The 13378-nt window shown below is 42.6% G+C and overlaps 1 protein-coding gene across 2 annotated transcripts in view; it reads right to left on the minus strand.

Moving 5' to 3' along the window:
* Positions 1 to 13378, minus strand: part of SLC22A23 (solute carrier family 22 member 23) — a 110186-nt gene that overhangs the window by 82978 nt on the left and 13830 nt on the right. For both annotated transcript variants that reach the window (XM_062617803.1, XM_062617804.1), the window contains exons 2-3: positions 9198 to 9301; positions 3644 to 3798 (exon numbers count right to left, since the gene is read on the minus strand). In XM_062617803.1, coding sequence (XP_062473787.1) covers positions 3644 to 3798; positions 9198 to 9301 — 259 coding nt within the window. The remainder of the gene's footprint in view (positions 1 to 3643; positions 3799 to 9197; positions 9302 to 13378) is intronic.

Consider the following 13378-nt stretch of genomic DNA (forward strand, 5'->3'; position numbering starts at 1 on the left):
CTAGCACGCTGCTCTAGCTTTCCAGGATACATGTCAAAAAAAAGAAGTAATCTTAAGAAGCCCCATTCAGCCTCTCAAAGATCAGTGCCTGTGTAATTTACAGGAGTAACAGGTTAGACTGACCTAGGTACAAATGAGAAAGATATATCACAGCTGGACATCTTAACCAGTCTGGAAGCCTCTGTCAAGCTTCTCCAGGCTTTTGAAACACAAATCACGATTTTTCAACAGTGTTTCTACCTTTTTTCCTCCTAACAGTGAAAGAAAAACAATGTGCCTACTCATCCTGCTACTATGCATCAGAGGGGCACACCTGCTTCCTCACTCCAACCTGGGAAAGCGTCTCCCTTTCAGCAAAGCTATTTCCAGAACCTATTTATTGGTTCATTCAAGTCTAGACTTTATAATTTTGCAGCCTAATCTGCAGTTCAGTCACCCATGAAACTGCTGATCAGCCTGCAATTGTGTGCAAACCCCCACCATGGCTTCTGCTGTCTGAGCTCAGGTACAGTCATTAGTGATGGTGCACAGCACTTTAACCAGAGGTTCGTTAAACCTGCCTGGAGAGCATTTACCAAAGAAATACAACTCTTCCTCTCCTCTCCTCCTCCTCAAACAGTTTTAATTAACACCATCAAACGAGCTTTGACTCCAGATAGCAACAAAAGCAGGGACATCAGGGAGAAGTCAGATACAGCATAAGAAATGGGGGACCCTTTCTTCCCTTCATTCATTTGACTGGCCCTGCCTGGTGCGGGGCCACACATGAGAGGAGATGGCAGAAAAGGAAGGCGGAACTCCTGCCCTCAGCCATGAGAGCTCTTGCATCAGCTCACTGCCGCTCATGAAAACAGGCCCTAAGGAAGGGACCTATGCTGAGTCAGCTGCAGCATCTGGCCTTTTGCATGAGCACACAGAAAAAGGCTGCCCTGTGACCATGGTCATACCCCAGTGATACTAAAGTGACCCAGAAGCAACACCCTCCCCACCCTCAAGATACTCAGATTTGCTTTCTCCTATAACTTCCACATTTCCCACATGTACTTTGTCCCACACAAGTTTCAACCAGCAAGCAGAGCTATTTGCAGTAAGGGTGGCTCTCCTCTCCTGCTGTACAGACACCAGCTGAGGCATTACTCAGGCACATGTGACCCTGCTCAGGGCTCCCACACCTCTTTTTCTTCTTGGCCTGTCCAACAGAACCCCCTCACAAAACCAGCTTAGGGCTTTCCACCCCAATGCATAGACTCAAACCTCCTCCTCTTCAGCTAGGCATCAGGCTATGGTGCTGTGCATCCCACCATGCTGAGCCAGCAGGTGCGGGGTGCTCATTCCTGCTCCCTGGATGTACATGCAGCAACAAATACTGGAGCACCTTGCTGGTGCCTAACCACACAAGATGTGTACCAGCTGCTCAGGAGAACAAAAACTCACTGAAGGTTGGTACCAAGCAGGAAAATGCTTCTGGAAGACAGTAGAAACACCCCCACTCCACATCATCAGGAAACAGAAGCCTTTCAAAGCTGTGTGTGTTTATTCAGCGAGAAGAATTAACTGGCTTTTATCCTCCTAGATGATGCAATGTCCCACAGCACCTGGGAAGAGAAAGCTCCATGTTCACTTCTCCTCTGCTTCCACCATTTGCAGCCAGCACCATCACCTGTGTAAAGCCTTTCTTCCTGCCAGTTCACTAGAAATTTCAGACAACTCCTAAGCAGCTCCAGGCAAGAGGATGTACTTGTAGGTCACAAGAACCTAGCTCACTGCAACACTGAGGAGAGCTCTCTGAGGGGCACAGGCATCTTGGGCTCAGTGCCGTCCCTCCACAGAAGAAAGGCAAGGCTCATCCCCAGGCTCACTCTGCAACTTAGGGTGAACAGATAGGAAAAGCATTAGGTTACCAAGAAGAGTGCTGTTTTAATGGTGACGGCAGCTCAGCCTTGGCACCTCTGTGTTTCAAGAGCGCACTTCAGTTCTCTTCCCACTCCCAAAGCATCCAGGACTGTTATTTACAATTTCCCTTCGGCAGGCCATAAATCCAAGCACAACTAGCAAGCTCAACATGGTGTAAAAGGATCCCTGTGGCAGGCTAATTACCTTTGCAAGCTACGCAAGCCTATAAAGTTTGCTTCGGTACAGAGGCTTTGAAAACTAATGACTCTGTCTAGCAGATCAAACTTTCCACTTTCTGTTGTTCTGCTCAGGGCAGCCAGCTGGGAATTCAGGGGCAACAGATCTCCAATGGAAAAAAAAAAAAAATCAAGGCCATTAAGAGAAAGAAAAGAGGTGCTAAACAGAAAGCTGACTCCACAAAGGAGTGCAACAGCATGCTACCGGCTCCAGCAGAAAGGGAAACATAAATTGAGAGGAAGAACTTTTACATAGATGGCATCTCCCCATGAAAATCTTCAGTTGCAATGACTGTCTTAAAGGTTAAAAAACCTGAAACAACCAAAACCAACCAAAACCCACAAAATAAAACTAACATGCTGCACTGGGCTGTGAAAAGTTCCAACAAGCCTGGCTTCCAGCTCAATGTCACACTCGTAACAGCTGAAGCCTTCTCCCAAGGGAATACACAGGTTAAAACACTTCCCAATAAAAGTGTAATATCTTCAGTGGTAGCTTTGGGTTTTTTGGTGGAAAACTCTCACTAGAGATCACACAACTAAAGGCAAAAGATGAAAAAAAATATGTATCTTCGGTACCATATCAGCTATAACAAAGAAGTGCAATACAAAACAAACTCTTGTCAAGCTTCTTTCCCCTTGGTGCAGACTAAAAACAAAACCAAACCTGTGGAACTTAATACTACTTAAGACTGCATGCAGAGTAAGAATACTGTGCTAAATCTTGATGGGTTAAAATACCATCTATGATAGGAAATAAATAAAAAATATTTAAATCTGTACAGCAACTTTCAGAACTTCTCCAGATGAGGAAGTTCTGTGTTTTCCTTAGTTGATACAGTACTACCTGTGAATTACAAACAGCCAAGGAAGCAGAAGCAGACAAAGCTCTCTGGAGCATATCCAAGGGACACAGACTAGGCTGGTAGCTCTTTCATGTACTCTCCAAAGACCAGGCCTCCAAAAGGGGTTTTCAAATGTTTTGGCAACAGGTTTACCAGTCACCAGATAATGAGCATGCAGACTTTCTCACAAGTTTATTTTTCCCCCAGTGAAACAGACAAAAACAAACAAACAACAACAAATCTCTGTAACTTCTCACATATTTTTGCTGAGCTTTACAATCCTGAGGCAGGGACTCGGGTTCTCCTGCTGCAAGTAACAGAGGCATTTGTGAAAAATTACGTACTGCTAGAGACCATCAAAGTGGGGAGTCTCCTACTGAGCTCAATACCGCAAGGTGCAATCCACTCCCATTACACATTATGGCTATGAGACAGATGACTTCTAGGTTTAAATAACAAGCAAACCTAAAACACCTTATAACTTTAAAAATGAGCTCTCAAACAGCTTCACAGTCTGCTCTGTAGCAACCTGAAGGGACAGCTGCAAAATCCTTACCAAAGCACGTATGATTCTGGTTTGATTTGTTTGGACAAAAGCAGGAAGCCAGAGAACAGCAAACCACATTACCAATAAAGATACGTTTGGATAGGTAATAAAGGCATACTCACGTAGTGCGTACAGAGAGAGGACTATTCCAGCCAGGCAAAACCCCTCAAAAAACCTGAGTGTGCTGAACATGGTCACGTTCACTGAGAGTGCCACAGTCAGTCCAAATATCAAAATGAATATGACAGAGAAGAGCAGTACAGGCCGTCGACCAACCCTAAAAATAAGTATGGCGAAACAGCATTAAAAGCCAGCACAGACATAATGCCAGATCATTACAATTGGCAAAGAGGGGGACAAGTCATGCAATCCCTTCCAAATATTGCCATCCTGGTTTTAATGCTTGTTCCATTCTTCTCATTTTACTCCTGCTTACTAAACCCCAGATTTCTCAGCCAGCTTTGCATTGACAAGTTCACTTCAGACAGGATTAAGCAGAGACAGCACATTGTATTACTGTTTTATTTAACCATCATTTTCAAAACACCAAACATGAACAAGAAAAAAAAATGGAGGAACTACTGTAAAGCCGTAAACAAGTTCCTTGGAGATTAAAAGCTGCTTCTCAGAGCTTTCTGTAGTAGCACAGAAGAGTGTATGGTGTTATATGGCACAGTTTATTTCTATTAGACTATATTTCTCTGTACTCTATAGCCACAAAGCTTACTGCAGAGGACTCCTCTTCCCAACAGACATGTGCTTTTCAGCCGCATCTGCAAGAGGAGCTGGCTAAAAAAAAAAGTACTTGGCCTTATTGTTGAGCACAAGCCTAACAAACATGGACCAGGCACAAAACAGGGCTCATGTCACTTCACAGAGCTCTAGGGAGCCAATAATAATGCTCACAGGAAAACTGTGAGCTCCAAGTCCCTCCACTTTGTATCCCCACAGCAGCTGCAGAGACCTGCAAAACCTGAATAGAAGGTAAGGAAGAAATAGCTCCAAAAATTATTACAGGCAACAAGGGCTTGAGGATTTGCAGTCCTCCTCTGCAGGCAGGCTTTGCAGCTGCAACCTATAGTTGCACATATTGGTGCAGTGCTATGAGCAGGAAGAGTTACGCTGCCACTGAACGTAGGGGCACTTGCTGCAGAGTTTGACTCTCGTGTCAAAGGAACAGGGGATTTTTACATCTCTTACTCATATGCTCAGTGTTTATAATCCCCCCCCCCCCCCCCCGTGCAAATAGAATGATATGAAGAACCAGAGCACAGGGCTATTTTTAAGCAAGAATTGGATCATTATGTGGAGATTTCCAAAATTCTTTAACTTGTCAACTCCCACAAATTTTCCAGTGGAAGTGAGGATCCCTTTTAGTCAGCTCCATATGCCATCTCCACAAAGAATATATGAACTTGCTTTTCGTAGGCAGCTTTCACAGATCCATTCAAAGCAGTCTGTCAGCTGCAAGCCAGGCATCAGGTTGAATGTCAGCACAATAAAGAGCATTTAAATCTCACAACTTAGTCCAGTTTCACATGCTGAAGTGTTTCAATTTAATAACTTCAGCAGATTGTTACCAGAAGCTATAAAGTATATGCATTCACAATTAGAACTTTAGATTTTGCTTTAGATAAAATGGAACAAAAAAAAAAAATCAAAAAAAAAAAAAAAAATCAATAAAATATGGGGTGAAGGGCTAAGAAAGGAGATTATAATTGTTTGTTGTTTTTTTTTTACATTTTTGGGAATTGGGAGAGTGCACCAGTACGTGTGCATCATTCATACTTAAAGTCACACCTAAGGCGGCAGTGTTATGGCTCTTTGCATTTTTCAACTAGCATCTCAAATCTTTCAGCTGGGGCACCTCAAAGATTTGCCTTCTTAGTGTTAACCATTCAATGTTTTTTTACAACAGAACATGTTTGGAAACAGAACCAATGTGCAAACTGAAGAATGCAAGGTCAAAGCAGACTGCTCTCAATCAGCATACAAATCCAGGCCACCAAAAGATGAACTACTGTTGAGCTAGGGGTGGGAACAAAACATCACTGCCTCAGTGATATTCAACGCACTGGGAACATGCTGGACACGACGACAGTTACTGCCGTATATGCTTCATATTTTATGTTTATAGAACACAAAGCACTTGGCTAGGGAGGTGAAGTACCTCACACAAAACCTCGAACACAGAAAAAAAACCCTATTAACTTCGTGTTATCAGTGATCTGCGCAGGCTTTTGCAGCCCTATTTTCGTAATCACCAAGCTGTAATTCATACTAATTAGTATTTGTGGAAGTGTTTTGTAGATGAAAGGCACTATGCAAACACTCAGAATTAGGAGCTTAATTCCCATCAGAAGCCTGACCTGCATTCACTGACGTCGATTAAAAGACCTCATGCTTCTCATACTTTAGTTCCCTCCTTCCCTTCCTCCCACCCCCTGTACTCAAGGTTATCCATCATTAGGACATAGAATTTCTTCTACTGTTATACAAGTTATGCAAATGACTGGTTGCTACTAATGAAGAATTGGGAAACCCAAAGCCTCCTGGGCCTGTGAAAACCAGCTGAGGCCAAAAAACCCTCTGGTAAGAGGGATCACCATCATTTCCTCCCAGACTCAAAACTAGTCTCTTTCCTCACCAAGGAACGCAGCACATAGCTCAAAAATCAAAGTTCTAGGCATATGTTTGGCGATCCAGCAGCATTTTCGACAGCATGGTGTCTTGGGGTGGGGGCAGAGGAGGGAAGCCTTTTATGTGTAGAGAGAATTACCTGACTAATAGTACAATGCTTGTGGGAAATTAAACCATATATAATCTCCCTAGTATAACGTCCCTGGAATGCTATCTGCTGCCATCCAAGCTATTCCAAAGAGAGATTTCTGTGCCACCCAAGTGTCAGCCTACACTGTATACTATTATCTAGATCAAATGCTAAATGCCTGCACAGGTAAATAACTAGGGATACAAGCAACCCCAGGCTTTTGAAGAATCTGCAATCCACACAGTGTGATATGCAGATGCATCAAAAAGATATTCCTAATGTTGTCAGAGTTGCATCACAGGCGGGAAGTGGATGGTTTGATGACAAGATCTCATCTTCTCATGCTCCTATGCATGTACCTTGCCACCCTGGGAAGACTAAGCTTTGCTCTTGCAGCCAATCACATTGTTCTTTTCATGACATTCTTTGCAGGTTTTCCCTCGGTCCTGGGACCTGAATTGGCGCAAAGGCTCCAAAAACCACCAGAACAGGTGCAAAGCACAGGCAGCACATGGCAGTGACAGGCAGAGACCTACTGTCTGGATGCTACATGAGCACCAAGCACACCTGCTCCAGAAGGAAGCCTTCCACAGAGACCTAAACAGCCTCTGTCCAGAGCAGGGAAAACTGCCTGCACTGCTATGCCTGTTGAACAAGTAACTTATTCAGGCATTAGACACAGCTGGTCTTAACACAGCCAAACTAGTTTACAGATGTTCTTCTTATAGATTCTTCACACAGAGCTACCCCAGCATGCAAACCTCCTGTATTTTGAGTAGAGACCACTCAGTTTACATAGCAAATAACCTTAATACACTCTATGCCTTTGTCACATACAGCTTTAAAAGCCTTCTTTCAAAAAGAGAAAGCAAAACTCCTAATGGTACAAAGCATCTCCTAATTATCTAAACTGGAGAGTGGTACAAGTTAAATGAAAACAGATTTTTAAAGTCTGTAACCCTTTTATACATTACTCTGTTTAAGCTCTTCTGCTCTTGCTTGGGACCAACGTCCTTTTTTAATTCTTCTCTTTTTACAGTACAATTCCCTTTGTATCCATCTCTCCACAGAACCCTCTGCCTTACTAGAAATTCAAATTGTGATTAAATAGCAAAGCAAATCCCATTTAGGTCTTCTTCTACCAGCCCCAAAAGCTACTGCTAAATGACAGAAAGACTATCCAACACAGGACCTCTGCTGGGTCAGTTATTTCAGATGGGAAGGATGGGGTCTGAAGAGGAGCATGAGGACCAGCTTTGGTGTGGCAAACAGTGTCCTTCCTGGTCATCCATGAAAGGGCAAGGGGGTCACTGTACCCTCTAGCCACCAAAAGTTACACTTTCTCCTCTGTACCACAGCTGGAAACCAGATTCTCCTTAAGCTTTCCTGAACTCACCAGACAAAACAGAACAAAAAACAAACGACCACAAGAAGAGTAAAATACCACAATTCCACATTTTTGTACCAGGGTAATTTTATGCTGCATTAATGCAGATAAACAACTTGCTTGCTTGCAAAGGGGTTGAACAAGTGCACATGGCAGCACAAAGTACACACTGGAGACAGAAGTGGATAGAAGAGCAGGATGCTCCTTTTGGTGTCGAGAGCTATCTGTTTACTGCAATTGTCTCTTGAAGCCAGTGCCTTGGGCAATAAGTTGTTCACTTATTTGTAGCTTATTTGTCAATTATAGCAGCATTTTCCTAACTTGGGAATAAGTCTGCTTTCTCCACACTGATTCCTTTTTAGGAAAACCAAGCAAGATCCCTCATTCATTTCCCCACTATACTTTCTACATGTTGTTAGAGCCCTGTTTTACTTTGGTATTTTAATCAAATACAACTGTTATTTCATCATGCACGTTTACTACATCACTGAAAAGTCAAGATTACTCACTTGCCCAAAAACTTTTAGTGACTATTCAAGAACTAAGATGCAATTTTGCTACAAATGCTTGAGCCAAATTACTGTGCGGCTGCAGGAGGCCTTTTCTCTCCCAGCTGACTGGTGAGTTGCTGCATTTTTGTAGGACTTCTCTAATAGGGAACTCTTCTTCCTTTTCTGTTTTAATGAATAGCAAAAGAGTTAACCTGGGGCCATCTAAAGCACCAACACTGGCAAGTGTGCTGGAAGCCACTGAAATGACTGGGACAACAATGCAGAGCTATTGTTTCAGTTGCTGCAAGTTTATATTGAAATCACTTGAGTCATGCCTTTAATTTCCATCCCCCTTCCCCCCCCCCCCCCCGCCTTTTGCACTACAAGACCATTTCTTTAAATAAAAGCTGAAATCTCAGCATAATTGGGGTATCCAATAAGGTTTTCACTACCGCAATTTAAGGAATTGCACTCTCTGCTAGCAAATTTAATACCCAAGTATTAACAGCACATAAGTCAGCGATTCCTTAACACTACATCACAATGTTTGCTTAACAAGAACTTTAAAAATAGAACAATGGAAAGGTCTGCAAAAAGCAGCCTTCTACCCACCAAAAGGTACTGTGTAAGCACAAGGTTAACATTACATTAGTCTTGTATTCAGTCAAATAAATCCTGCTTCCAATTTCCTTCAGCCCCATCTCTTGGTTAAAAACCAAAACCCCAAACTAAAGGCTTCACTTCTCTAATTAGAAAATACTTAATTCTGTACTAGCATTACAGATGTAATAAACTGTGTCAGTGGAAAATAACTAAGCCATCTATTAAATAGTTTATTTATCTTGATATAAATTACTGAGGTTCAAGCAATTAACAGTTTTAAACTGTTTATTCATCATGCTTCTTTCAGAACCTGAAAAATCATTATGCAAATGTTCTTTGTGAACATACAGTAGAAGAAAATTGAAACAATATTCAATATTGTTATTTATTTGTATTCATATTGAATTAAAATATTTTTCACTTACCAGTCAGCTATACATCCTGTTATTAAGTGGCCAAAGATTAATCCCACCAGTAGAGAGAATTTAGCAATGTGGACTTTCCAGGCAGAATCACAAACAAGATCCCACTGGAAGAAAAAAAACAAATTAACAAAACCAGAGAAGCTGAAATAAATTAGTTTCTCAGGTGTGTTTAGACATACTAACATTGGTGTAGAGTTCTTCCAAATTTCAACCCTAGCATGAGTGCATGGAAACGGCAGAGGAAAGCTTTTGCCCTCATGTCAAATCCCAGAACCCAAGAAGAAGCTAAAGACTCATTTACTTCACTGAGTTTTATCACACCCTTAATTATAAAATGGAAACATCCAACAAGTATATCTCCCCATTTCCAGGACAAACAAATTTAGACTAAGGGGTATATCTCCATCAAAACCTAGTAGTACTGGTGTAGCTGAAGCATCTCACCATACCAGCCCCAAACACCTACTACCTGAGCCCTGTAAAGTGGACCAGGAGCAAGCCCAGCAATTTAAGAGCAAGTTCTCCAACTGACCTCCTCAGGACCACTTGGAAACACGGAGAAAAGCAGCTGTTTTGCCAGAGACCCTTGATGGCCATCAGCTCCAGACTCCCGTGGACAAGGCATCAAGACACTTTTGCTTTCAGAAACACATCCCGATTCCCCAGGTGGTGGAAGAGGATGAAGACTAACTAATGGCACAGCTCACCAGGTGAAGTCCTGGTATGGACCTGGACCAGGAAACTAGAGATCCTGGCACAGCCACCTGGCTTCTTGGGATGGCAGCCCCCACAGCAACATTTCACAGCTCAGAGATCAGGCAGGGGCTGAACCCCTACACTAAAGCTATCCCTGAAACTGAAATTACCTTTTCCAACCAAAGAAAGAGACAATTGACCTTTCCAGGCGCTCTGTCATTAGGGCACTGTCTCATTCCCATGAGAAAGACAAGAGCAGCAAGCTTTCTAGTGAGGCTTCCCTAAACCCCAAAATATTTTCCTCTAAGGCATTAGACCAAGCCTCAGGAGAAGCAGGCTGCATTCCTGGATTTAGCCCAACACCCTCATTGTCCTCAGACATGTAACTTAATCTCTCTTATGTGTAAAGTGTGGATAATACTATTATACCCTTGAATAAATGTGGGAAGATATGTTTGCTCGTGGTTTGTGAAGTGTTCAAATATTGATGGTAATGGGAGCCATACACATTTCATGACAAATAAGTACAGCTAACTTTGGAGAGTCAGATACTCCAAATTGAAACTTCTCAGAATAAGTGGCTGTTTGTGTGTAATGTAATAGTAGCAGCCCTCTTGACACCAGTAACTGAAGTTTTATGACCAAAAACGCAAAGTAAAAGTATGCAATTTATTTTTAAAAGTCAGCTCCAACTTCAAAAGAAAGCTTCCCTCAAAAGAGTTCAATTAGCTGCGCTACACTTTAAAGCATTTCCATGACGTACAGCCCTTCCACAAATAAGGCTAGCTCTGACTCAGCTCTCTGGTCCAACATCACAGGAGATATCCTCCCTAAAATATACCATCTCACCAAGTAGTATAGCACTTTTGTGCAAGACAAAAGAAACATAACAGCTTTCAGGCTTAGCCTTTTTGGTTTAGTTAAATGTATTTATTACTTCCTCCCTGCTCTGGCTTGCAGAAGATGGGACATGTATGTCTGATCCTCCAACCTACAGACCGAGGGCAGTAGTATGAGCAAGTATTTTTTCCACCAAATAGCTGTGAATTATTTGCAGCAAACACCTCAGTGAAGCAGTAAGAACTGCTCCCTAAAGATTTTGACTTTCTAGAAGAAAATAGGGGAAATGTGATTCCTAATATTTGCAATTATAGAACCAATCTTCAGTTAGCAAAGAAAAATATCCACCCAGACAAGCCACAAACAAAACAAAATACAGGAGACACATCTGAGCTCCAGGCAGGCTTTCAAATGCTCTGGGTTTATTTTCACAATCCAGAAGGTGTATATGCAACTTAAATCAGAGAAATCATTTTTGTTAGTAGAGAACAAATTAAGTTAATTAAAACCAGGCATATCTGTACAAGAACACTTTTTAAAAAGCAATCTCTCCAAGTTGCTAGTTTTTAATTTTATTGCTGTCAGAGGAACGGTAATGTCATCCAAGTGGAAACAAGAAAAAGCAGATATCCTGGTACCTTCTCATTTTCATGGCTTACTATTGCTCATCAAAGACAGCCAGCCCTTGCACAAGCCCCAGGCAGAGAATGTGCCCTACTAGATTATACATAGGTTCATGGTTGGAAGAACCAAAGTCTCATGAAAGGCTGTTGTGAAATTTCCATCCAGGACAACAGATGTCAAACCACTCTGGAACACTGGCACACGAAGTAACAGTTTAAAAGCAGGGGAAAAGTCAATCTATAAGCACGTCCTTCAGTATTGCCTAAAATGCACCCACTCCTTCTGATAACTTATCTGTGAGTCACAATTTGTTTGTTTGTTTTTAAGGCTATTGCCCAAATCCCCAGATGCTCTGAAAATAAAGACATGCACTTCCTCGCAAACCCTGCATCTGGCCCTTTCCTGCCCTCGGTTAAGCACTCTCTGCAGGCCAGCATAAATCAGAGCCAACTCCCCAGGCTCTCAAGGGCAGCCTAACACTGGCGCTGAAACACACACACAGCCCCTGACCCTCCCCGAATCTCTTGCTCTCCAAACCCCTCAGAACTCATAAATAGGGAAATGGTGAAATATTTCAACGATTGCTTCAGCACAAACTTCCAGAGAATCTGTCATGACCCCGAATCACTCAGTGCTAAGAGCTCAAGCATATCTATCCCAGATTCTCCTCTGGCAGCTGCCACAAGCCAGAGAGAGGTCTCAAACCAGTTACCCAAAATAAATTTGGTGGTTGGTACCTAGGTGGGTGCCATCAGGGCATTCGATTCACAAAGAGACAGAGGAATAAGGAGAGGGCACAAAAGAAAAATGGAGACTGCAGTCAAAAGAAGCCTCAGGTAAAGATGACATTAATAGGACAAAATACATATTTAATAGCTAGTGTATCATCCCCACCCATCTTAACACAGCATCAGAGCAAAGCAGCAAGGCTTTGTCATGCTGAAAGTGCAGGAATTTTGCCAGAGACCTGCACTCCACATTCTCCATGGAAAAGCCAAAGGCAGAGGACTGCAGCATCAGCTGTGAAGAGCTAGAAATAAAGCAAGAACCATTATACAGCATCAGTGCTGCCTCACCCCCTACATACACCTGGGCTTGGCAGAGTGTATTCCACATGCACCCACACAGCACAGCCTTGCCCAAAGTCATGACAGGTCCTCCTGTGAGTGCCAGTAGTTTCATCTTGCAAACACCACACTCAAGATTTGCTCCATAGCCGTAGACAAGTTTCCATGTCCCTGCAGAACAAAATGCTGGGCTGGGCAGTGCTGATGACAGTTCAAGTGGCACTCCAAGTAAATCTGCACTGGGAGATTGTTTTGGCTAGAGGATTACTGTCCAGTCTCCATCGCCTCTTACAAAAAGTAGATTAATCTGGCACAAGCAGAGAGACCACTAAATCCTGTAACTGCTCTGGCTGAATCCCCTGGTCTCCCTGTTGGGGGTTAACAGCATCCAACCTGAAGGAAGGACGCTGCTAAATTTACAGTGCTAAGATTTCTCTTAGTGTCCCTCGGTTTTGTTTGTCTTTCTGTCCTCCATGCACCCTCCTAATGCAAAAGATCTGATAAAATTACTTGCTAAACAAACAGGATTGCATTGTTATGCTGAAACAAAAATTACGGTATACAGAATATGCTGGCGGAAAGGGAACATTTAAAAAACAAAAGCTTTTTTTTTTTCCCACAGCAGTGCAGCAATGTGGGGAATTTGCCACCTATGCAGATGTGCAATATATTACAAGTGTTTTTTTTTTCCATGTTGTGACAGCATTTTTTGTCAAAGCTTAAGGAGTCACACCTGCATGATCCTAATGTTTAACTGGTATCAGTGAGTCACCTCCCATGCCCTGAGTCACTATGCTCCACATCAAGATGGAGGACTATTTGAAACCTGAGGTGCTTGGGAAGACATCTGGCAAAGGGCAATGCACCCAAAAAGTAACCATCCTTTAATTTCTTTAAAGGGGGGGTAAATCTGCAGAGGGCTCATGCAGTGAGTCAATATTGTCACTGAAGCTG

The sequence above is a fragment of the Pezoporus occidentalis genome, unplaced genomic scaffold, assembly GCF_034315485.1.
Source record: "Pezoporus occidentalis ecotype Australia unplaced genomic scaffold, CSIRO_AGI_Poc_V1 ctg2, whole genome shotgun sequence".
Lineage (NCBI taxonomy): Eukaryota > Metazoa > Chordata > Aves > Psittaciformes > Psittacidae > Pezoporus > Pezoporus occidentalis.